This window comes from Semicossyphus pulcher, unplaced genomic scaffold (genome assembly GCF_022749685.1).
Source record: "Semicossyphus pulcher isolate SPU_LCO1_2020_fin unplaced genomic scaffold, fSemPul1.0.p SCAF_8, whole genome shotgun sequence".
NCBI lineage: Eukaryota > Metazoa > Chordata > Actinopteri > Labriformes > Labridae > Semicossyphus > Semicossyphus pulcher.
The window spans coordinates 21,068,867-21,096,368 of NW_027211759.1; the positions used below are offsets into that span (position 1 = coordinate 21,068,867).

A 27,502-nucleotide genomic window follows, 5' to 3' on the forward strand; every position below is an offset into this window, starting at 1 on the left:
TTCTCTTGTAAGTATGATACAGGGTTTTAGATGCAAATAAATCCTGAGCTGTTAGCTGATGAAGCACAAGTGTCACAATGTTTTAACTCTTCAGTTTACTAAGTTCATCAGTTCTGAACACTAGGGGTGGGACAAAATACGGCTATATATCCTTATCCTGACTCGTGCAATACAATTATCGTTAGGCTGGTGCCAATAATCGCTATTTTTATTTACAAATATATGATGCTCTAGACAGATTTCCCTGCCATTTTGACTCACCACGTCACTACTTCATGACTCCTTGTGGTCACACTTATGTCACACGTATCGTATCGCGTATTGTGTCGTGTGTTTTATCGCGTATTGTATCGCATCTCGTGCGTTAACCTTGCAGAATCACTGTATCGTGACATATCACATATCAAATCATATCGCGTATCGTATCATATCGTATTGCATATGGTGTTGCATATGGTGTCGCATATCATACCGCATATCGTACCACAAATCGTACCGCATATCGCATCGCATATCGCACCGCATATCGCATCGCATATCGCACCGCATATCGCACCGCATATCATACCGCATAATGTATCGCATATCGAACCGCAAATCGTACCGCAAATCGTATTGCGTATCGTATCATTAACCAGCGATTCCCACCCCTAATGAACACAGCAGCTGTTCCTTCTTTTTTTACATACCAGCCCCTTAGTCAAAGCAAGGCAATCATGTCAGATATCTGAGAGTATGTGTACAGTTACGGTACATAATGTATACATTTACACGTAGGGCAAACAGTGTCAATGCATCACTTTAGAATCTGCAGCACCTCACACTATTATCTCTCTTTTGAACATTGAAGAGGAGGCTTTTACTACCGATAGCTCCCGCGTTATAACACCCAATCGCTCCATTTGTCAATCTCTATACTTTATTCAGCACCACGTAAGTAAAGTCGGCTCGAGTGTTCCCTGGTGATGCTCTGCAGGACCAGGGAGGCTGCAGTAATAGTGGGGGTTGATATGCAGATTGTTTTTCTAGCTGAGAAAATAATCAACGCTGGGCCAAGTTCATTAAGGCCCTAATTGAATGCCGATGGTTACCCTGTTTGTTCTCATGTGTTAGTTATTGCTGAAGTAAGTAATGGGCAGTGTTATTTGGGAATGTGTGGTCACAGGAGATGTGCGAGTGTAGGAGTAGAGAGGAGGCTCATTCAGTGATTTACTCATCCAGAAATGATGTAGCTTAATGCGTGCGTGTGGAGACACACAATGCAATATGAGTCGGACTGATCTGTTGTTTGTGTTGTCTGAGATTTGAAGTGAGTGAATCTGAGGAGTTGAATCAGGTCCACATGAACCCAACACCTGCAGCAGTTTTAGTCTTCCACGCAACCTTTCAGATGATTGAAGCCTTGTGGATCCAGAGAAACAACAGCTCAAACATAAATTGTCCTACTTGCTCACGCACTCCTCCACTGTCAGTCTGCCTGCATTATAGTGGCAGCGGCAGATGGCACATTGAACCACAATCATTCACTTGCCTTTTTACTGCAGTTGTGTTTAACTGTAAAGGACACGCCTTGTCTTTGATACCAGGGTTACAACAATACCTTTTTTATTAATCTGCCAACATTTCCTTCTATTAATTAGTAACAGTGACTGTTTAAATTGTCAAAAATGACACATTTTGGGACGCCTGTTTAGCGCAGCGTACAGAGGCTTAGTCCTTAATGCAGCAGCTGTCCTATCAAATATAGGCATAGGCCAAAAACATAATGTTTAAAAAATAAATAAATTATTAAAAAAATAAACAAAAAATACACATTTCAAATTGCCAGAGCGAACAGTGGTATTTTATTTTTGGCAACAGTCAGGAAAAAAAAAAAGAAGAAAAACAACCATTAATCACACTTCAATCAGGAGAGACTTTGAAGAAACTAAGAATGATTTATTTACAAGTTTGGAAAGATGAGAAATGACTTTAGCGATTAGACTCGAAGGGGTAGTGAGGCCGAGAGCAGGATAGGACACTCCCGATGGAGTCTAGACACTGGTGGTGGCGGTGATGAAGAAAGGATGCAGGATGAGCTGAGGAGCTGGGCTTGGACACTGATGAGATGGATTGGAGGTGACTGGGGTGGAGGAGGGTCGCGATGATTGAACTGAAACGACAAACTGACAGCAGCAGGATGATTGGTCAACAGAAGACGAGGCTACATCTGGTTGGTTTAGTACTTAAAATAGTGAACGCCCATAATCAGCTGATCACTGGACAGGAAGGACAGAGAGGGGGAGAGAGGGAGAATGTGACATGAATGAATGATGAATGAATGAATGAATGAATGAATAAGTATGAAACAGTCTTCCTGTTTGAACTTACACTTACACTTTTTCAGACCTGGGAAGACCCGCTTATAGATGCCGATTGTCTCTTTTCCCATTGCCAGTGGAGTAGACTCCTGTCGGTCTCTTTTTTTCTCCTGCGTCACAAACGCGCCAGAAACAGGGTTAGTCAACAGTGAAGATGTTTCGGTGGTTAGGTCTTTATTGTGTCTGTTGCTCATTCAGTCTGTGCATCAAGCTCGGCGCCGACAAAATTGGAACGATGTTCGAGCGCTGCTCGGACGGAGACGGGCAGAATTTGTAACTGAGATGACAAGGAGTCACAGAAGTTACCGACGGAGCATAGCATCACGCCGGAAAGGGGGTGTAGATTAGCGTGTCGGCGCAGGTTTTGTGTTCCCATCATTTGCCTTTCACATTAAGCAAAAAAGCCGGGTGTTGGCTGGTTTTTTGACCAGTGGGAAAGTGGCTTATGCTACATTTGTTAAAGCTTGCATTTTGTGTCAATGTACTCAGCACAGTTGATCTGTTGTTTCAGCATTATAGCCCACAAACAGCAAAACCTTTGGTGGTGTATATTGTCACTCATGTTGCATAAGACCTGTAGTGTTGTGTAGTAGTTTTTGGTATTTGAAAACCACAAGTGAAACCAAAGTATAAGACAAGAAGAATATTAGATTGCACTGAAACAAAGCCATTATTTTTAGCTTTGTTTTGTTTGTTATTTGAATACGACGACCCTGTTTAGTTTTTGTTTATTTCTCATCATGCAAAGCACAATCTAATCCTGTTTGCCAGAGAGCTTCAGTTATAGCCTCCAGCACTTTTTACAAGTTCCAACTTTTTACCAAAAAAAAAAAGAGAGACTGGCAGCTTCAGAGCCGAGTCAGAAAGGGATTGCTCCTTTTGTAAAAACATCACATACAGCAGCAGTGTAACAGCAAGCCTGGAATAGAGCAACTATGGTGTAAAATATTTCTCACCTGCATAAAAACTCATCCTTCAAAAAACGGCTCCCCACAGAAAAGACTGCATAATTGAGGTGAGTCTTTTTTTTTGCTTAAGGTCAAACAAACAAATTACCACTGGTTCTCTTAATAATCTCACGTCTTTCTTTTAATTCAGGCACAGGAACACAGATGTGAAACAACCACACACATATTCACACTCTGTAATGAGGGGCTGCAGGGAAGAAAAAAGCTGTCTGAAAATTGACCATCAGTGGGAGCCAGGGGGAGAATATATTAAGAGACTTTGTCTTGGTGTGAGTCCGTTTATTATCAAAATTCTCAGGCTCCACATTTTCATTAAAAAGTGCCAGTAGGTACTCATTTGTACAACCACGCAGTGTGTTTACTGCAACATTCCCTGATGATTCTACTGTAATTAAAAAAGCTGTGCTGTGTCACTGGGCAAGCAGTGATCTCTCTACCTTAGTGGTACAAACACAGAAAGATTTTTTGTTTAAGACAAATGAAACAGGTACATGTACACACTGAAAAAGGGAATTTGTGCTCAGGTACGTGCACAGAACAAACAAGAGCTGTTCCGCTACTTATAGGATTCTTATACCTACACCTGAGTATTGGCTAAATTCGATTACACCTTTGCTTGCTAATTCTACATAAATATGTAGGACTTAAGTATGAGAAGTGTTCTGGTTTCCAATTGTAGTACGTTTGTACATTGACCAATCACGTATCAGCGGGTTTCGGTGTATGCGTGAAAAACTGTCCATGTCGCGAGCAAAAGCCGGCTCCCATCGGCGGTCATCTGACAATGATTAATTTATCTCTATAAACGGACATGTGATGCAAGTTCAGCTAACAATCAGTGTTTAGATTTTCCAACTTCCTTGAATGCATCAGAAATGATCGATCCGACCTCCGTTCAAAAAACGAGCATTTTAAAAGTACTTTCCTTCTCCTCTTCAGCTTCTTTGGCCAGGTATGTACACATGAGAGGAATGTGACTCCGGTTTAACTTTGCTGTCTATGTACAAGCATAGAACATTGAATATTAAACTAAAAACTACAAGCCTACATTAAACATTAGATATTAAATATTAAACTAATGCTACGAGAAACAATAGTGCAATGATGAGGAGTGCAAAGGACAGACCTGACAAAGCTTCATTTTTACTTTTTACAAATCTGCATCTTGATGTCATTTCGGCAAATTTAAGACCCAAGTAAATCACAAACGAATTGGTTTATACCACTGATGTAAGTCAGAGTGAAGCCTCTGTGTAACTTACTGTTTACAGTGAAACTGAGACTCACCAGAAACAGATGAACGGGCGCTCCTCCGGGGGATTTAATGAACCAAGAAATGACTGCATTTACTTTGCTGACGCATCTTGAGGGACGAATTTAGCTTCACTGTTGATCTGAACACGCGGTCGCTTGTCAAGTTGCTAATTGGATTGTAAACATTGTAGCGCACGGAAGAAAAGGAAGTCTTGGCTGGAAGTCGTATATCGCTAACCGCTAGCTACACAGGAAGTTTGCCATCGTTCCCAGAGGCATATACTGTCAGAAGATAGCCATTGGGTTCCGAATTTGCTAATGCCATAAAAAATATAAATAATGTTGGTGGAAAAACACTGTTTGCACACTATTGTTTTGTATTATTCTTACACGCTAATTTACCTTAAACAAGTTGATTCTTTTGACAGACATACTCTCCAGTACCTGATACTAAGGCAGGATCGGGGCGTCGATTTCAATACTGGTAACTCTACAATAAACGGCAAAAGATAGAAACTATACAGTAATTAATAATTACACTGATATGTATAATTATTCTACTTATGCTCCTATTCATACACAAGTACATTATAGAAAAAGATTGTAGAAAAATAAAGTAAAAGTAAAATCCCCTTATGTGTTCCTCTAAGCTAGTATTTGTGCACATGTGCCTGTGTACATGCCGAGCCCCCTTGTCTCCTCCTCGGCCACTTTATTGTGGAGCTGCGTTCTTCCACGCTTTCACATGTCTGACTGAACAAGCTCTATAACGCCGCCTCACTCTGTGATACTGTTTAGAGCAGCGGAAGCAGGGGCTCCACTCTGTTTAGGTGATAAAAGACTCCTAGCATGAAAACAAAGCCAAGATGCCTCATTAGCCAGGCATTGGGAGTCTGCACCAGTGACCTGACCCTGGCTCAGCCGTGACCCAGGTCGCAATGAGCTGCCCGCAGGCTGGAACAACACAGTCTTTTTTTAGGGTCCACCTTTTTGAATAAGCAGCAGCTCTGTGTTTCCGACCAAGCTGTTTGTTTCACATTTGTTTATTTTTGATACAGAATTTATGCAGGGGAATAGTTTGTGTACACATTCTCCATCATGTACAACTGAAATGCCAAATTAAATCCATATTTCATTGTAGATGCAGGAATTCCTTATAGATTATTGCAGTGCATACTATAAACAGATTAACTCAGGCTTATTATGGATACTAATTACCCTGATTTAATTCTGAACAGCAGTTTTCAATTGCGCTCTTTAGGCTGAGTAGTAAACAGCATCGCTCAGCTCTCACTCAAACAGTTCAAGCATTCCCTGAACATTGTTTTTAATTTACAACTGGAGCAGCTTTTGCATCTTCTGTTGACAGACATGCGAGTCATGGTTGTTCTTTGCATTGAGAGACCATTTTTAATGTGCGCACGTATTGATTGAGCTGCCAACGGCAATGTGAATGATTTAAGAAATGTTGAATCTTGTATTTTTCAACCCTGGAGGTATTGATTTTCCTCCTTTTTACAGTTGCAAAGGTAACTGTGGTAATTACAGTCGGAACAAAGCTTTATAGCCCGCAGCTTCTTTCTGACAACATATTTCTTTCAATTTTCTGGGCAATGGCGCTAAAGAAGTCTTTTAATTGGACCAAATGAAAACAAAGCACACAACTGGGACTATAACAACATCACATTTTATTGCAGTGATCCAACTCAGTCAAAGACATACAGTAGTAGTAGCTCTGATTATACCACTCTCTGTGGTCACCAGGAATGTCTGCCCTGAAGGTATCAGGTGGTACTTGTTTGTGGGATAACTTTATTGATGTTTTTTTTCTCTTCAGGGAAATAGTTGATATAAATTAAACAATAATATAATGTAGGTGTTTCACTTTATAGTGCACATATTTCTTAAAGTTTTGCCCTTACTCCCTTATGAATAGTATGATTAATGATATGCCACGTCCGCAGTGCCTTTATTGGCTCACTGGAGAAGGTTGGAAGACTAAAATGACTAAAATAAATGAAACAACAAGAATATTTGTACCCAGCAACATAATGGGCCCTATTTACACGGCAGACAGCGCACAGTCTAAAGGGCATGACGCTTAGTGACTTTGTGTGTGTCCGACCCACTTTTGCGAGTTACACAGCGCACAACCTGGGCGAAAACCGAGGCGCAAGGCACAAAGCGGTTGGCTTAAATCCCTTGATATTTCATGCGTGTTTTCCGCATTTCTCACCAGATGCGTCACAAACCAAAAGCAGTATCGTGATTTAAAGAGACGAGGGAAACAGAAGCTTGCCATCTCAAAGTCTTCAAAGTTTGTTCACTGTATCTGCAATCACACTGCTTTTTCCTTTCGAGTAGAAGCGCTGCTGTGCGTCCCAGTGTGTGTTACAAGCAGAGACTCGTGTTGTGAACTCTCCGATGTACACTACCAGTCAAAAGTTTGGACACATTTTCTCATACAAGTGAATGGGAAAGTGTGTCCAAACTTTAGACTGGTAGTGTATGTCCATAATGCGCCCTTTAAATAGCAAACACAGACTGCGCCACAGACTTCAGACTTTAGACTTCAGACCAGGTTTTTGTTGGTCTTTAGCGCGGTCGCTTTCTGCATCCTCAAGACAGCAACACGCCACCTGTTTGCCTCAACACCTCATTTTTCGACCAACACACCCGTGGATTAGCAAAGATCATTTGCTAATTACACTACGTGGGCGCTGGCCGTGATAATTATGACTGCATCTGGTGAAAAATAGCAATGACACTGCTCTGCACATTGTGCCGGGTGTACGATAGGGCCCCATTACTTTTTAATACGAATGTGGCACCTTACGTGGTCAGTGGCTGTGGGTGAGAGGTAGAGTCGGCCATCTGCCAATCGGCGGGTTTGTGTTCGATCCCCACCTCCTCCAATCTACCTGGCGAAGTGTCCTTGGCCAAATTGAACCCCAAATTATCCTGAAGGCATAGCCATCGGGTCAGTTGTGTGTGAATAATTACTTGATCAGTTAATCATGACACAAGAGGTTTATGAATGTGTGAAAGCACTGTGACTGGTCATAAAACTGAAAAGGTGCTATATAAGTGCAGTTCGTTTACCATTTACCATGTATTTAAGTGTTTTTATTGCAGAAAATCAAAGCTAACTTAATTAAAAGCAGACTTAGGCATGGACATTGTCATAATGTCTTCTTCCATTTAGGTGTTTAACATCTTGCGGCTGTTAGCTATCACCTATTGACAGGTTATTTACGTAACCAAGAAACATAGCGATAGAAAGAAGTTTGCCTGTGTGAACGGTTTCTACAGGCAGCCTCACTGTAACCACTCAAGAGCTTCTTTAGTCAATGTCAGTTTTGCACTCTGATTTCACAAATTGACTTTTGAGTCTGCTGAAGTGCCTGACAAGGTAAACCAAGAAAAATCTCACTGTGTTCCAATATTTGAAACTTCGTATTTGTCCAGATTTGAAGCTAATTAAATTTAGAGCCAAATCTTAGTCAGTGAGGCAGACAGCCAGTCAGCGCTCCGCAGCCTCCACTCATCAGCTCTCCTCTCGTCTGCTGTGCTGCCAAAGAGCCACTGCCTCCTCAAGACGCCATTAGTTACACGGTGTCAAAATCCCTTTCTGGCGCAGCCATCTTAGCGCTGCTAGTCAGGGTCCATGCGCTACAGTCCAAATCGTGCTGGGCAGAATATTAAAGTTTGCAAAAAAAAATCAGACTTTAGCTCAAGTTTCTCTTGAGGGAAATGTAGCAATTAAGATTAGAGTGCTTCTGCTGTCGTACATGACAGTAATGTGTGTGGTGCTCGCATGTTGATCGGCATGCTAAATACCGAGCATGCTCGTGTAGATTCGATTTAATAATTTAAACGTTAGTGGAGGCCTTGTGAAATCATTCATTAACACCTTCTTGAAATTGACTGAATATGATAGTGATTACATTTTTCATTTGGCTCATGAATAAACCAATGTTTGTGTAGCTGTGTCACACTGCCAGTGAACGCATCACGTCCATCATTTTGACATTGAAACGGAAACACCAGCATGTGAATGATGTTTCTGCGGCTCGCGTTGCACTTTGTTCCACACTGCTCCTTTAAAGAGCTCATGAATAAACATGAGCACAAGTGGAGGATGAAAGTGAAAATTAATGGATCACATTTAGAGCCACACCAGCTGTGGACCAAGTTGATGTTAATGATGTTGTTTACCTTTTATTTGTTCTCCACAACACCTGTGCAAAGATTACATTTTTATCTCTCTCTCTCTCTCTCTCTTTCAGAACGACATTGAGGCCAGACCAAGGTAAGACCGCCACTGTGATTCACAATGACCTTTTCATAACTAAGGACACTTCAAAATCCCTCCTCGCTCAGGTCCGTGTGCCGCCAGCCACCGCAAGACTGACGAGTATTTATCTGCCGTTATAACACACTCGTTCAAACACACGCCTTCAAACTCGGAGTCGCCCATGCACGTAAACCCTACCGCGCCTCCGAACCTTTTTTTCCGATCGCATGCGAGTCACGTCGGCGCCCCAGCAAGGCAATTAGTAGCTCTCATCTGTGTGTGCCGGCTGGAATCAGAAGAGGTGACAATCTGCCGGGTCCAATAAGAGGGCTGCGGACAGAGGCTGACAGGAGGTGGAGGTGTGTGTGTGTTTGTATGCATGCAAACCTTATGTGTGTGCTTGTGTTAAGACAAGCTGTTTGGTCATTAGGGGGGTCGAGTCGTGCTCTCTGATACAGCGTTGCATTAACATTTTTACACCCTGAAGCTTATTATGTGTTTCTGCAGACGTGTACTTTTCTGGATGGATGCAGACGTAATATATTTCTGCATCCAAATGTTTGGGTCTTTTTTTTCGCCTAGATTACATATTTCTGCCTTATATCTGCCCGTGTCGGACAATCTGGAATGGACTGTCCTCTCCATGAGTCAGACTTATTGATCTGTTGACATGAAAACCAGCATGCCTCCTTGAGGAGCGCTCCTAGCACCACCTGCTGTCTCTGCCTGTCCGCCTGCATGCCTGTCTGGGCTTTCATCTTGAAGCACTCCTCCCCTCTGCAGGCACTTAGACACACACTTATACACACACACGGACTCAAGACACCTTCAAAACCTCAGACAAAAGAACCTTATTTTCTTCTGCGACTTAATTTAAAATGATTCTGACTACAGAGCGTAGTCCTTTGTGCTAGAAAATGCACATTTGATGGACAACATGTTTGTTTTCTGCTAACAGAAATTACATTTTAATTCCACGCTTTTATTGTTGTTGTGCTGCCTGCATGCAACTTAATTTCCTGTAATGTAGAAGTACCAACTGTAATGTCCTCGGCTTTTAATAAGCAAAGAAAGTCATGACCATGGCTGCAAAACTAAGCCAACATGGAATATGTTATTGATCGGTCAGCCAGTATTATGACCCCTAAGCTCCAGAGCAGATGGCAGCGAGCTCAGGCCCAAGGGTGAGATGAAGCTAATAGTTTGCCCTTGGTCAAGGTTAACCGCTACATCTCTGCAGACTCACAGACACTCTGTGATATAATTACTCCCAAAGTCCCTGCGTTGTCCTAAAATGCAGTAGGGTAGCATCTACAGTGGCAAGTGGAAAATGACACACAATTTGGAGAGTAATACAACAGGGGAGGGACGTCGTGAAGAGCAGAAAGAACGTGATAAAAGTGACAGCTTCAAGTGTCGGTTTGGCACAGTGGTTGAGCGATACAGATTGGACTTTGTAACGTTTGATGATAAAACAAAGGAAGGGCAAACAGGGGAAAAAGTGAAATTGGTGGGGGGCGGCGGGGAGAAGGGGAGGGAGATTTTGCAGGATCAAGCGACGAATGGATGTTGAGGGTTACGTGCAACGGGATCCAGACAGCAAATTGATTATGGAGCACAAACACTAATCCGCTGTCTGAGCCCCATATCGCTGCCGTAGACAGAGCATCCCCACAGGAGCGCAATCCTGCACCCACACGCATCTTTCCCGGACTTCCTCATCAATACAGCCCCCGCCTGTCTCCCCCAAGCCTCTTAACATAGGTACTCCATGCCTGCCAAGATTGGTCCTCCTCTGAATATAAATCTTGCTTCACTCCCTTCAGCCCAACCCTCTCGCTGCTATCTCATCTCTAATGTGATGCATTGCAAATTTCGCCGGGCTTAACCCCCTCACCTCCCTTTCATCCTCCGTCTCTGACTTGCACCTTTTATATATGTGATCGTGCATATGTTTCTCTTGAGTGCATGTGTAGAGTGTACCTCTATTTGCATGTATTCATATGTATTTGCAGGTATGAAATACATGTTTGATTACATTTCTCTCACTTGGAAGCCCTGCCACACTAATCATTGGCTTTCACATAGTCGGAGCTGTCAGTGATGACATTCTCACGTGGTACAAATGAAGTCACCGTACCACTGATCAATAGAGGAGGAGAGCATATCTCACACGCACACACACACACATAAACACACAATAAGAACGATGGAGAGACAGGGCTTATTGCTTCAGTAGCACTTTAATTCCAGAAAGACACTTTCATGTCGTCTCCTGAGACATGCGCTAAAGAGAGGAGTAGATACAAAGACAGTGAGACAGTCAACGAGAGAAGGAAGGCGTACACGGAGGAATTTCACTCGTTAGACTTAAATTTGCGGGTCTGTTGGGACTTTGGAGAATTTATTTTTAGTAGACGCGTCAAAGTTTTTCCACGACTTCTACCTTCTATAACTTTACATTTGTAACTTGGAAGATTTTGATGTCTAGCTGAAGGAGGAGTCATTCGGGCACTCCTTAAAGAAGCTGAAACGTATGATTGTCACAATAAGGCAATGATTTTTTGTTTAATGTCAGTTATTGTTCCCCAAGTAAGCCAATACTGAACACCTCAGACTGACTTTGAAGCGACATTTTTGTACAAACATTAAAACTAAAAAGTTCCTCCATGTCTGCAAACACGTCCCTAGCATAGGCTATGAATTTCCCTCGCTTATTTCGAATGCAATGTTCAACAAGGCTCTAACAGTTAAGCCAATTTGTTCACATGCTAACCGCTTGGAAAGAGGTGTGCTTGCCGAACAAATGTTTGATATATACACCACATACAGCAGGCCGTAGAAACTGTAGAAAGACTTTCCCTCCCTGTTGATAGCCACAAACACAAACATAGTGTGTGATGTTAGCTAGACTGAGTTAACGTGTGTACAGTTGGCGCATTGGATGTTTGTTTGAGGCACTGCTTTTAAAAAGAAAGTAGACTGCTGCAGAAATGACAAATTACCTCTCATTAGCGAGCTCACAGAAGCTCATTTGTGATGAGGGTGTAGTTACAGTGTAGCATTCTTTGCTAACTGTTGCTAATGTTTTTAGTTAGCTACATTTATTTAGACCAGTGTTGTGACCATGTCATCTTTGCTAAAGTCCTAAGTAAGTCTCAAGTCATCTGGTCCAAGTCTCAAGCAAGTCTCCAGTCATTTTTTTCTTGCACAAGTAAAGTAAAGTCGAGTCCTTAGTTAAGGCAAGTCAAGTCCCAAGTCAAGTCACTTTTTTACCACCCAAGATCCAGCCCTCTTACCTGTAGTATCCGGTCTTTATAAAGAGAAAAAACAAGGTGTTAGTAGCTCGTCTAATAATGATATTATTTGCCAATGTATATAACCTGTTCAAAAAGGTTGACAATGAATTGTATCTGTATTATCTTGGCACAGACACAGCCATGATGATGGTCTGCTCTGAGACCATATTGAGTAGTAACGAGTACGACTGATGAGGCTTCTCTTTGGGGAAAAAACATCAGGCAGCGGGGGCCTTTGATGTTGCGTGTTGCCATAGCGACGAGTTTGACTGAAAGCCAGTCATCAATCATGACAATCACAAACGGGGAGCTTTTTGAGTCGTCCAATCATGACTCCCAGTTTGCGCTGCATACATACCTGATAGTTAGAAACTTTACAACATTTAATTTTATCATTTTACATTTAACAGCTAACATTTAATGTTATGAACACACGCAAGTCATTCGAGTCATCATGCCTCAAGTCAAGTCGAGTCTAAAGTCAGGTCACAAGTCATCAAAACAGTGACTCGAGTCGACTGGAGTCCAAGTCACCAAGTCGAAAGTCCACATCTCTGATTTAGACCCTTCACATCAGCACATCAAATACGCCATGTTTACTTGTTGTATAACGTATTACACAGTTGTAAGACAGATAAAAATGTAACTAACTAACTTGCTTCAACACAAATGAAAGCATGTGGAAGTATTAGCCTTCTAGGCAAAGCTAAATTTGGGGCACAGCTGCCTGCTTGTGGGAGCCGCATTTCTGAAGTATAGCTGTGAAAGTGAGTGTTCAGTTTCATAGGAACAGACGAAACATTAAACCCTGACTGACACCACAGGAGGGATTTGGATTACTTATACAAACGCAGGTAACGTTCAGCATTGGTATAGCTTTACATACAGCAATAAATAGCAGTCATTCTAGGTATTTTTGGAAGACGTGTCAACTTAAAGTTGGGTGTTGTTGAAATGCAACTTTTCATTACCTCCCACAGCGAGGCTTCCCTTGTCTTTCCACATCCCGCCGTTCTGAGCATATAAAGGAAACTGTAGCAAAAAAAATGAGGCCTTAAAAAAAGAAGTTGATGAGACTCTCTCCTGTACCTCATGCTTTCCTTGCACTCATTAGCACTCTGTCTTGTCTCCTATATTTGAAGAAGTTTAATGCATATCATATTATATATGTATGGTGTTTAGAAAGCTCTTTATGGCAGGCAATCCACACAGCATCTCAACTGCTGTATACAGCAAATGCACGATACAGAGAAAGAAACAATGACTGAAGTGGAGCACATTGAAGCACGTGTCACATTTGATAACTTTGCAGACAAATCCTGGTAAATATTCTTTTGAAAATCTGCCCGTTTATCTGTATGAAGCGTCTTTTGTTTGCAGATAGAAATAATTTAAACAGTAGAGGGAAGAAAAAGAAGTAAAACTCTGAGGAAACCCCAGGGCTTACTGTATAAAAACATGTCACCCTGAAGGAAGAAAGAGAAAATGGTACAAGGGTGCATGTACATAACAAATAAAGGAAATAAAACAGGCAGAAATAAGCGATGTGAGGAAAGTGGAGGCTTTGGCAGCAGCTGTATCTGATCTCCTGAACATAAAAGAGGGAAACACCAGCGAGTTCAATAACTTAAGCTGATAACGTGGTTTGTTTTGGAGCTCAGCTTCAGTCAAATCCTCCTCTGGAAGAAGAATAAGCATTGAAATGACAAAAAGTTCAAGCTTTGCAACATGTGGCAAGTTTGCTTATGAGGGAGCGATGGAGGCTCTCTGAGCATATAAATCACACAGTGTAATCACAGTAAAATGGTAAAGCCCGCAGGGGAGCGCAGCACTTCTAATTGCAATGCGAGGTCCCCCCATTCATTGCTCCAATCACTCACGTCTCCTCTGTATCTCAGGAGCCCATGTCCCCTGCTCCGCTCACTTTATCATGCATGCATGCATGGCCCTGAACGCACACAGACACACAGCCGGAGAGTGTCTCTTTATATTCTGTCTCTTAATTTCCTCCCCGATTCTTCCCCGAGTCTCAGTTTTGCACATTCCCTCTAACACAACCACACGTTTACTTTGAGTGGCATATATTCATACATAAATAACACTTTCCTCACTTCTTCACTGGCTTTGAAGACCCTCTCTGACTCACATGGTTGCATAATTTTGTTTTATGTAACAATCCTTTTATTCTGTAAATGAACAGTTATTTATAAAAGTATACAAACATTAACAAAACAGAAGTAACATTGTAGAATTTAGAACTAAGGATGTAATCAAAGATACTTAATTGCAAATGAGAAATTACTATTTTTATGAATGCACTTGAATGCACAAAAAACAAAGTATTAGTGAAAGTTAATTGTTACAGAGAACAACAAACCAACAGCAAGTTTAAATTTGATATAGGCTATAGGCTGCATCTCACGGCATCACCTGCGTCATGAGTGGACATTTGTAGTGTCTCAGTGATGTTACGCAAAGTACGCGTCCTGCGTCCCTGAATTAAAATCTGAAAAGATGCAGTAAACTCAATGTCCCTTCATCTTTCCCATACAGAACGATACATTGTGAACAACCATCTAATTAGCGCAGATGAGAGCCCATAGCTGTGTCACAATCAAGGGGCTTGCGATTGCGTCACAGCGGTGAGTAGAAGGCTGTCCCAATTCGAAAGGTCATTCAGATGCGGCCGACTAATACGTCCTCCTTTTCACGGGCCATGAAGGATCCATCGGGTGCATCCTTCGCGGCCCAACGTCTCCTGAGATTCATCGCGCACCACTTCAAAAGATGGCAAACTCTTACACGGCCGAGGAATACACTTTAAAATGTTAATTTTTTTCGGTTTCAACTCAATCGAATAGCTGTGTTACACGTTTAAAAAAACGACAGGGCCTTTGAAACAAATTATCTTTAAAATAATAGGTTATTGTTAGTTATGATAACTAGTTAGATCGCTAGCTACCTGTTGCTAGGCCACAGGAGGGGCGTTTGGTGACGCAGCGGTAAGGGCGGGAACAGCTTGTGACGTAAACAGGAAATCCTCCATAGACCAGACAGTCTCATTTCAGTTCGGCTTTAGCTGTTTACACAGGCTACGGATGGCGCATCCTCTGTAGACAGCCTCCTTCGACGGCTACAGCCCCTGGATGGGGACACAGCTCGTATATACAGTCTCGCAACATGCTAGTTTAGCCACTACAACGACAACTAGCCAGTCAGCACGGATTTCGTTTTCACAATTAAGGATACAAAGTGGTTAATAAACCCACGTTTTCACCCCTCATGCTGTGTTCATGCATGTCGATGATGTTTTACCGTCTAGGGGGATGTGCTAAGCGTACTCACAGTGGCTGTGAAAAAATACTTTCCAACGGCGGCCGCTATTTTCGGCCAGTTTTTTCCAGATTAAGCAGTGAAAGGAAATTTTGTATTAGTACGTCATGCAAATGTGACTGTTGTTTTCTAATAAACTCTTCAGATTTTATTCCTTTATTTTCTTATATTTTGAACATACATGAATATATCTGTTAATTATAACCGTATCATAGCAACATCAAACACGAGTTTAACACTCCAAGTTAATTGGGGGCCCATTTAAATCACCACCCGTGGGTTCAGGGACTACATTGAAAACCTTTCAGCATAACTGGTGTCCATCACCCAGAATCCTCCACTGCAGTCACAGCAGTGGAAATAAGGACCAGCAGTCATAAATAGCACATATTGCAAACTTTTTTACTTCCCCTGCCTGGGGGGGCAGAAGAAGTTTTGAGATGTGGTTTCCATTCCCAGTGCTTACAGCAAACTTCTCTAAAATATGCAATAGATCTGTTTTTAAATGAGTTGTGTACATTTCCTGTCCTATATCCTCCGTTTATAAACCCCCTGCTTTCAATCCGCCATCGCCGCAAGCTCGCTGCCAGACCGGGAGCAGTGGTGCAAATCGCTCACTGTGTCTCGCTGAGTGACGGCTGTAGACCACCCTCAATCACGGCGTGCTTTCACACGCACACACAAGCCAGAGGAGAAGAGGCTGACAGGGAAACGATGCGGGCACTTTGGGACGCAGCTTATCAGTCTGTCTGAGCCGCTCGCCCTTCGCTGGGTCAAATGGATGGGCTGAGTGAGGCGGGGAGGTGTCAGGGGAGCGTGCCCAGAGGACACAGGACAGAGCCCAGAGATGAGGACACAGAGGGAGGGAGCTGCTTCTCCTCTAATTAAATATTTACAGCTTCTCCTACAAGAGGAGCACTACAGGCCTTTTTGCCTTTATACTGTTGTGTGTGTGTGTGTGCGTGCGCGCATGTGTGTGTGTGCGTGTGTCAACATGCCCTCGTTTAATAATTTAAAAAGCAGCCTGATGCAGCTGAATCTGTTTTCCTGTGTGTGTAAGGCCCAGCTGCTAGTTATGGCGGTACTAAAACTTTATATCACCATACTCTCTCTCTTTCTCTCTCTGTCTGTCTGTCTCTCTCTTTCTCTTGTCTGTGTCTGCCTCCTTCTCTTCTCTTCTCTCTCTCTCTCTGGGCCATTATCACTCCACTGGGTGTATCTAAGGTCCCAAATGAATGCAAGGCACACATAAACCAAACTGACAAATACAGAGACATGCATTTAGATGACAAGAGGCTATAAGCATGCATAATTCATGCCACATGAGCAATGTTCCTCCAGTGTTTAATGTCTTCCGCTTGTGTGTGTGAATTTGCATGTGTAGGCACTTGTGCACGTCTGTTCGTGGCTCAACATCAAACACTTTTTTGTAGGGAGAGGTTTGTGTGGGAGAAACTAAGTAGATAAGTATATGCGCGCGTATGTGTGTCTTTCTGTTTGCTTTGTCTTTTGTGATGACTAATGGCAGTTATTTGTTTCTCCTGAAACTTTTCCTGAATCCTAATAAGGTAATTTACCTACCAAAGGCGCCTCCGTGTTCGACTCGCGCTCGCTTTAGCTCCACCCGTCTATTTCAATTGCGTGCGAGAGCATCCAGATTCCATCCAAACCCCGCAGCGTGTAATATGATGGTTCAAAGAGCAAGTTTGGGAGATTTGGAAGCTGTCTAATTGAATATCCTGTTAAAGTGACGGGTGTGAATCGCGGCTGTGTAGGCGCCTGTCAAAATGCAGAACAGAGCAGACAGTTGGGACAGGCAACAGACATGACAGGTATGGCAATAGTTCCAAATTTTCCAGCCGTTTTTGCCGATTTCGATACAGATATATTTGCCATGTTTTTTCCCCACCTAATTGCAGAGAACATCAAGTCTCCCCTGTAGTGAAATTGATATCATGCCTACTCTTATTGTAGCGGCCCACTGGCAGATGCAGAAATAACACAATCAGTGCTTTTTCAAATGTACACACTCACTGGGTAATTTTAAGGGGAATCTACACCGACACTGAAGCGTCAGACAAACGTGCGTGACACGTAAGCGTCACGGCAGAATCTTTTTTGCAATCTACACCGGCTACGACAACAGCAAAGGTAAGTCCCAACTTTAGCCAATGGTAGTTGCGATTCCTGGCCATGAATAGGGGCGGCAGTGAGCCCAAAAAGTGTGCAGTCTGCCGGTTATTTCTTAATTGTGCTTAAATTCTGTAGAATGTAGAAGTCTAATAAGAATTAATTAATAGGATTGGTATACCCAGATGTTGAGGAAATGTCCATATTCATTGCTCTTTCTAATTAATCTTGCCCGCTCCTCTAGCCGATCAATAATCTCTATTTACAGATTCCACATAGAAATGTAGAATCTGTAGGCAGGGACGTAGAGTTCAGGGATGGCAAGTGATCTGGTTTCTGTTTGTTCTACACTTGGTAGTCCGAGTAATATTGACCAATCACGTATCAGCAGGCTGCTGCGTTTGCAGGAAAAACAGTCTCCCATCAGCGGCTGTCTGACGATGATTTAGCTTCTTATTAATCTCTATAAACAGACATCTGCATGCTAACAGCTAACAATCTGTTCTGGATCTAAAATTCACCTTGAGATAAATTCTCTTGACACTGTGTCAACGTTGAAAAATGACATATCTGCTGTTGCCGATGTGTCATATTCAAGCCATTGCTGATAATATTGTCCATCTCTAACAGAAACTGCAGTTTGGATCGCCGACTGATAAGTTTGATGTGCGTACCCGGACCCGTAGTGGAGCTGCTGTTGGATTTATTAGATGTTCTTTTCCTACTATATAGGCCTTGGAGCAGCAGGGACACAGTGTATAGAGTTTGACCAGAGCTTTAAGAGTGCTTCTAGTATTGATCTGCTGTGTAGATAGATACCAGAGTTGTAGTCTGTGATCCCAGAGAGCACAGAGCCGGCTGTAAGTGTCTGCGATGCATCCGAGTCTAGAGTACAGTGTGGCAGAATCGGGTTACCGCCGTGTTTGTGCTGATGCTCCGAGCCTGTACTCGCGATGAATAATGGATTGTTAATCCATGTGTGTAAAATACATCTCTCTCTCTCTCTCTCACGCACATACCTTTCCTCGCCTTTTTCCAACGCCGCTCTTGTTGTGCAAAGGTGTGTTTGCACTCACACTCCCTTTGTCTGTGTGCGCGTTGAAGTGCCTCTCTTCAGAGATCAGTGTCAGCAGCGAGAAAAAAGGGACTGATTGTCAGTTTTATTCTGCTGACATTGAAAAGCTGGTACGAGAGAGTGATTTAACAATTTAACAAGGAGTTCCACAGGACGCTTTAAATATTCAGCTGTGTTGAACTTTGCCTTAAAGTATAAAGAGAGCCAGATTTAACACAAAGTAATGGCTTGAGAACATTTGCAATTCATATTTTACACATCAGGCTGCTGCTCTCATCCAGAGGGACGGTGTGCGAGCGAGAATAGAAGATATTTGTGTGTTAACATCGTTACGGGCCGCCTAGTGATAAAAAACGGTGCAGAAAAAGAGCGTGATTTGGAAGGGTAAGTGTTTGGAGTGGTGGATTTTGGGAGTGAAATTGAACACAGGTATGGTGCAACCAGGCTGAGACGGGTGGGCGCGTGGAGTTTTTCAAATCCACCGAGGAAGATGTGGGGTGACTGCTGAGGAGGAAAGAGAGAGGGAGGAGGAAAGGGGGGTGAAAACAGCAACATTTCGGTAAGCTATCCGAGCAGGGTGGTAATACAGACAGGAAAGGCGTGAAGAATGAAAGAGAGCGTGGAAAATAATATTTCAGACGGCTCCAGCAACAATAGTCTCTTTATCTCATTATCTCTTCCAGCGGTCTATATTTCATTACATGTACCCCAGCCGATACCCTCCCTGATACCCTCTCTAGCGTGTATCTCCGTGTTGAACACCACACCGTCTTTGTTCAGGTCTTGCCTTCTTTTACCGTGTCTGCAGCTGTAAATTGAGGCGGTACCTGTCAGGTTTATGTCACGTCGTAAAATGTGTTGATGTGTTATTATCCACTTCATCATTTATGAGTACAGAAAAGTGTTCCAACGTGCTGAGCGCCTTTTCTCGCAGCCCGTGTTGTTAATTCCATTTCTCTGCACCTGCTCATTAGATTACTGATGCAGACTTCTCTGGCTGTCCCGTCTAATAATCACGCCGCGAAGGAGACCTCTGCGGTTTGTGTGTTGAAAGGAAACTGTAAGAAATAAAATATAAATCCAAATGTGTTAATTACCGCCTACTTTCCCTTTCCCAAAACAGATATTTCCGGTGCAACTGTGTGTGCGTCTTGTGCGGGTGTCGATGTGTGTTTATGCGCATATGCAGTAATTTGAGGAGAAGAAAGTGACAAGAAAAAAAGGAGTGCGAGGAAAGTGAAAGAGGAAGTGCAGTGAGGAAGAAAGTTGGCAGACGGCAGGAGATGGATTGCTACACTGAAGCTGCAGATGTTGTGATTTTGTGTGTTTATTTATCTCCACCAAATATCACGGCACATCTGGCGAGATGCAGCTGTGATGAAGTGACCTTCAAGCTCTGAATTATGAGCAGTCACATTAAATGTCAGCAGGATTTTGCTGTCAGGTTGTAAAGCCTGTGTGTTACTAGTAAATGCTTTATTAGGATTGACAAGCAGCCATTCTAGCAGCTCGGTAAGCTGTACGCAGGCAGAGCAGTGTAGCTAAATGCTAACATTTGAATGCTAACATACTCACACTGGCTATTTTGAAGAAACTGATGTTTAGCAGGTCTATGTTTGACATTTTAATCATGTGTGAGCTAACATTTGGTTATAAGCGTCAAACACAGTACATTTAAGACTGATGGGGAAGTCATTCCAGCAGTCATCCATCAGTTCGAAGTACTTGGGAAGAGAGTCAGCACCTCCAAGTCTGAGGCCGTGGTTCTCTGCCGGATAAAGGTGGATTGCTCCCTTTGGGTGGGAAGAGAGGTTCTGCCCCAAGCGAAGGAGTTCAAGTATCTCGGGGTCATGTTAACGAGTGTGGATCGTGAGATTGAGGGACTGGTTGGTGCAGCATCAGCAGTAATGCAGGTATTGTACCGGACCATTGTGGTGAAGACGGATCTGACCTGTAAGGTTGATCTACGTTCCAACCCACCAATGGTCAATTGGGTAGTAACCAAAAGAATGAGATTGCGGATGCAAGCGGCCAAAATGAGTTTCCTCCGCAGGGTGTCCAGAGGGAGCTCGGAGTAGAGCCGCAACTCTTTTGTATTGAAAGGAGCCAGGTGAGGTGGTTCAGTCATTTGATTAGGATGCCTCCTGGGCGCCTCCCTTTGTAGGTTGTCTGGGCACATCCAAGTGGGAGGAGTACCCCGGGGTACACCCAGAGCCCGCTGGAGGGATTATATATCCCACCTGGCCTGGGAATGCCTCGGGATTCCCCAGGAGGAGCTGGAAAATGTTGCTAGGGAGACGGACGTCTGGGCTAGGTTGCTTAGCCTGCTGCTATCTAAACCCAACCCCGAATAAGCAGAAGGAAATGGATGGATGGATGGAGGGGATGTAATAACTTTTCCGATATTTTTCATAAAACAATGATTGGCAAAACCATCATTTCAATTGTCAGTCATGACAATTCATCATAAGTGGTATGTACCAGATTGCTTTCCAATAAATCTTTTGGTTATAGAAACATTGCATTCAAAAGGACAAAGGTCAACCTCATGGTGGCACTACAGGGGAATGTCAAGGTCATTAGAGGACATGAATGCCTGTACATGAAAATGAATTCAATGGTTGTTATAATATTTCAGTTTAGACCAACATTGTGGTCAGACAGCTAAAAGTAGAATCCCTTTTTGCACGGAGATTCTGCAACAGTGCCATAACGAAGCTCTGCCATTAGAGCGTCTTTATATTTTTACACTGAAGCACACAACGCCATGCACGATGTGTAAACATAGGGCGCAGTTCCCTCCTGCCGGCTCCAGCATTTACACAGAGGCCATTTCTCTTCAGTTGTGTCCCCGGTACTACCTCCGATGCCGGCTCAGAGGAGGAATAACTTCGACCTTCAACCCACCAACCATTCTGTCTCCATGACGATTGCAGACGGCAAGGTGCAACAGTCCAATCTTGAACAGGCTGTCTAAAACGAGCTAGTGAAGCTAGCATTTTTGTGCCTAGCAGACATCTAGGCTGCATTCTCAGTTCATTCTTTACTGTCAGTTGCAAACTTTTAATGGTTGCTCTTGACTAGCTTACCCGATCTGAACCTCATAAAAGCTGGACTGTAATGATCAGCAAATGTCAGTGTTGTCAAGCAAAAACACAACCTCAGGAAACTGCCAATCAGACGGTTGCTAATTGGTCTGATGGGCATGCTGCCTGCGGTAGCTGTAGGCGATCTGAGGGTGCTTGCGAGATGTGATTTGCATTGGAGAATAACGTCCCTTTAAAGAGACTGAAGAGGAGGTAGACAAAGCAGTTCCTCTTCTCCTGTCTTGTATCTTGTCAGCGAATTATTACATTCACAAACAGGACAAATACGTTCTCTGGAAACACACACTGTCTCCCTCTCTCTCTATCACACACACATCCTCTCTCAGTGCTCTATCCACGAGGCAGATTGTCATCCCCAATCTGCAGAGACTTTTCCTTCCGCCCTATCATGCATGCAACGCTCACGCACACGCAAGTAAAAGCACTCAAAAGATGTCACACTGTGTATAAACATTCATTATTCATTTTTAAAACCGCACATAAACAGGACTCACACACGCGCACGCCCGCACACACACTCGCACTGTTAGGGTAATTAGTGGAAAGTTGGAAGGAACAACTGTCTCACTACACGGCGAGGAGGATGCTGCCACACACAGATGCTTTCCTCACACTGTCTCACCTACTACGTCCCCTAAAACCAAACACACACACACACACACACACAAACATGCACATGGCGGTGTGTTGGCCTTCGGGTGGAATTACAGGTCGGATTTCAGCTTGGTGGAGATGTAGGAGCACGATAGTGGCAGGCTGAACCGAGGGGCAATGAATCAGTGCCTTATCAGACCTCTGGCCCCAGGTATGAACTGTCAACACACACACACACACACACACCATTGGCGAACATCTTAGTTCCACAGTCGGACACAGTAACAACGTCGCAGCACGTGTCTCGCGTGGCTCAGTGGGACAGTTGTCGGGCCACTCTTCCTCTCCTCCAGTCCGCAGTCTGTCCCCCCTGCTCAGTTATTCTCCCGGCGCCAGGGAGGAGGAGTGAGAGGAGGTTGCCATGTTTAATTCAGCAGCTTCACAACAGGGCCCCGTCACCGTGTAGATTTATAGTTCTGCTGAGAGAAGAATGAGGAGATAGTTGGGATTTAACTACCTCGGGATGCTAATGGGAGATTTAGCTCGCACTTTAGAAAATCACCTTAATCCAGCGTTGTTCCGCAAAAGGGAGGGATGGGAGCGGAATACGAGAGGCTTTTTCTTAGAGTTTTGTGAATTTAGTCCACAGATGGGGAGACATTAGCATTTTTTCAATAGGAATTATGCCTCGTATTCACATGTGATTACGGATAAAGATCCAGTTCTCAAGGATGCTTGATTTAAAAACATGAAATAGCTTCCAGTTTCCTGATGATGAAATATCTGATGGGGCACGTCACCTTCAGGAGAAAACAGGCCTTCAACGCTGATGTTTTACAGGATGCATTAGTGCACATAAAAGTTTATTAGTCAGGCAGCACTGGGGAGCCGTCAGGCCCCATGACTGTATTTCACCAGGCTGCAGAGCTGCGTCTAAATGCTGTGTCTGCAGGAACAAAACAACAAATTTCACAGACTAATAAAGCCCAAACTAGTCTCAGGTTGAGCAGCACCGCCTGTGAAGTCTGATCACCAAATTTACATTTATAACTTTTTTTATGGTCGAGTTCGTAAGTGTTCATCTTTGTTGCGAGAGGAAGATGTTTGTGCTGCACCCTGAGGAAGGCCCTCTTATTCCACAGTGTGTTTAACATTCTGCAGAGGAAGAAGCGGGGAGGGATGGATGAGGCATGTGAGACTTTTATCAGGCGAGATGAGAGTTGTGACAGTCTGGAGCTCAGGTTTTCTGGGCTGTCTGTCTGGGTGTCCTTCACACTGAGGGCTTGGATGATGAGGCTTTGGTGCACGGGAGGGGGAGTTTTCATGTGACAGAAGGCTTTGCCTAATAGCCAGTCTGTTCGCCAACTCTGTCTGTTTTTCCCTGTCACATACGCCACTCTTTTTTCTCACATTCTTCCCCTCCTCCTCCTCTTCTCCGGCCATATGCGCCTGTGACATCCCTTCATCTGTGATCGAGGAGAGCGCAGGCAGAGGAGGAGACGCTATCATCTCTCCGAGTGTGGAGTAAACAGGCTTTTAATTTCCAAATCTCTCCGCAGCAATCTAGACTCGGGGACGGCTCGTCCAGGCACCTGGGCAGCGGGCTGATTAAGGTGGCGCCGGCGTTCTGCTGTTAGAGAAGGGGGGTTGTTTGAAAGAGGCAACAGGGGGCAGCTCTGCCAGCCTGCCAAGTGTGTGGGCGCTGCTGTGACCAGTCAGTCTTCATAATGGCTGTCTGGCTCTGGGACAAAGCCAGCTCAGTGGTCACATGACTGACTGAGTGCAGAGCAGGCTAGGAGGGGCTCTCTTCGGTTACCCTGGATCAATGGGTGTCTATGGAGACGGCAAAGGGCAAAGAGGGGAAGGCATGACCGGCGTGGGCGAGTGAAAGATGGGGAGAGAGAAGAAAACAAGTTGTAAGTAAATCCAGGATATAAAGGAGAACAGAAACAGGAACAAGGCAGAAAATTACAGCCAACTTACAGTCAGAAAAGAGTGAATAGAAACAGCGGAATATAAGAAGCCTAAAGTAAGCACAGGTGCTCGCTATTCATTACCTTTAAGCGGATGCTGTGTGCTTTCTGAAGGACAGATAAAAGTTTATCTCTCCGATGTGTATTTCTTTCCCTTTCTCACTTCTTTGGACTGAGATTTAAACTTCAAAGGAGTATTAGATACCACAGAAATTTCAATTTAAGCCAAAGTCAGAGTCTGCATTTAAATTGTGTGTGCGCATTTTAAAAAAGCATGCAGGAAAAAGAAGTTAGCTCTTGGAAAGTATGAGATATCTGCAGACCGTGGACCTGTATAATGAATAAAGATCCACCTGGCTGTGCCTGAGATCCGTGGCCTCAGTCGGTTTAATATTGGTGGTTTTATATAACTGGTCTGACAAAGCAGGTTATCAGCTTTAATCAGAGATGTTCTGATCTGGGTATGAGCATTTACACTTTTCAAAGGTGGGAATTAAAGTCTAATTACGTGCAACAGGAACAGATTTAGACTGGGATTAGGAGAGAAGATTACTCTGCATGGGGAAATGGTATTTTCAACAGCAAAAATAACTTTACAGAACAGTCTGGGGCATACCTATGATACAAACAGGTAATTAAAGAGAGAGGATATTAGTAGAGGGATTCTTGAACATTTTAACCAAGAACTAAACATCTACAATCACACTAGCATCCTTGTTAGGATGTGACGCTCTTAACGCACCGGAATAAGAATTTGTTGCCTGGAGGAAACATGCAGAGAAAACTTTGGAGGAAAGGCCATGATGTTACCTGCCGATAGGTGTAACCCTTGGTAAACATGAAAAGAGTTATTGCAGTCCGTCCATTATCTACACCACTTATCCTGTTCAGGGTCGCAGGGGGCTGAAGCCAATCCCAGCTGTCACTGGGCGAGAGGAGAGGTAAACCCACGACTGATTGCCAGTCCATCACAGGGCTGACACATAGAGACAGACAATCTGTCACGCTCACATTCACACCTACGGTCGATCTAAAGTAACCTAACGAGCATGTCTTTGGACTGTGGGAGGAAGTCGGAGAACCCGGAGAGAACCCAAGCATGCACGGGGAGAACATGCAAAGGCCCACTTTGTCCGAACCAGGATTAGAACCAGGAACCTTCTAGCTGTGAGGCGACTGCACTAACCACTGCAGTTTTTACTGGTGGAAATATAATCATAACCACCTATGAGATTTTTAATTATTGTGCAACAGTGTCAAAATCCCACTTTAGTAATGCAAATACTTTCCTGACATTTTGGCTGTAATGACAATGGAATCACTCTAAAGCAGGGGTGGCCAGCCCAGGTCCTGGAGAGCCACCTTCCTGCATGTTTTAGGTTTCTCCGTACTCTGACACCTGATTTGAATGATCTGCTCGTTATCAACCAACTGAAGCTTTTCAGGGGACTGATAATGAGCAAAACATTCAAATCAGGTGTGTTAGAGTATGGAGAAACCTAAAACATGCAGGAAGGTAGCTCTCCAAGAGCAGGGTTGGCCACCCCTGCTCTAAAGATACTGTAATGCACACAGCGAGACTAATGGCTACAATACAGCACAGTTTATTAGTTTAGTTTAGTTTATTAGTTTATTTGACAGGGGCCGTGCACAACACAACTGTTGGGCCAGAGTTAGCTATATAGCTCATTTACATCTGAGGTCCCTGGACAGGAAGATCTAAAAAACACACATCACAATACAAACAAACAATAAAAATGAACAATTCTAAAATAAAGTATATGACATAAAAACAACATACATTGCAAAGCTACCTGTCCTTCTCTTGATGTTGGAGGACAGTTCCATACAAAGGTTAAAATCAGTGATCACATGGCTGGTTTGCCTTAAAGGTATAATAAGGAGGATTTTTCCTGCATTTTGTCATCAACACATTCAAACTGGGCCCCTCCTCCTGGGCTCCTGGTGATTGGCTCAGGGAACCACAACAGTACCCCTCCTGAAAACGTCCCGTGCAAAGCAAAACAACAGAATAGCGGCAGAGGGAAGGGTCTCACAAGGGTCTGCACACACACTCACCAACACACATGTATAGAGGCCCATAAGTGGGGATTTTTATTATATTATATTTGTAAATATCTATATTTTATTTTTCTAGGAAAATCCTACTTATTCTACCTTTAAGCCATGTTTTAAGTTTTGTTTTAACAAATACTTAAGCTGTGCAGTCTCTGATATGTGTGGGAATTGAATTCCACCTTTCTGTCGCTCTTACTGAACATGCTGATTGAGCAAAAGCAGTTTTCTGAAATGTAGCTGAACAGTCCCCGATATAAAACATGAGAAAAACCTCCACCTACAGTGCAACATGTTGGGACAGCGCAACATGTGACATAGTGTGTGTGCATGTATGTGTTATCTGTGTCTGTGGATGGATGTATGTGCTGGGATCAATAGTTTCCCTGTCTGGTTCTGCTTGCTTTTAGTTTGCTTGAGCTGTGACTTTTGTGTAACTCTAGCTGTAACTGCAGCTGGACGGAGTCCAGAATAAAATTACCCAAGGGGACAATAATGTATATCTTATTGTTAACCTCTGACATTTTGTAAGTATGCACAATACATAAAAATTACAGTCTTACAGTGTTGTGCAGACATCTGTACTGATACATTTTGTAATGAAGCACACAGCCTCTCTTGATGGCATTTTTCTGTGTACTTCATCTCAGCGTCCTGTAAAAACAGAGAGCCCATTTTTTCAGGCGTTGCCTTACAGCCTGTCAAGTAAACTATGTAACAAACTGCAGCGTACCGTGCTGCTGAACAAAGCCTAAATATACAGAAGTGGTCCTTCCACATCACTGATGGGCACGCGGCCAGAGGTGCAGCAGCTAATTGAGTTTTTGATTACGCTCTTCTGATTTTTATTTTTTGGTTTTAAGCTTTGGTACTTTGAGGTCTGTTTCAGCCAAGGTATTATCAGAGCAGACCTAATGGCAGCCAGTATTTTGACACGCCATCCTTTTAAACATTCAGAAGCCTGTTATTAACTCTGTTTGTCATCAGTCATCATGTCCCTCTCACAGCAGAACACCTAACGGCTACATTCACTTTG

At 43.4% G+C, this 27,502-nt stretch overlaps 1 protein-coding gene across 1 annotated transcript in view; it reads left to right on the forward strand.

Moving 5' to 3' along the window:
- Positions 1 to 27,502, forward strand: part of trim44 (tripartite motif containing 44) — a 57,042-nt gene that overhangs the window by 14,557 nt on the left and 14,983 nt on the right. Inside the window, exon 5 of the mRNA XM_069686626.1 lies at positions 8,872 to 8,894. Within this exon, the coding sequence (XP_069542727.1) occupies positions 8,872 to 8,894 (23 nt within the window). The remainder of the gene's footprint in view (positions 1 to 8,871; positions 8,895 to 27,502) is intronic.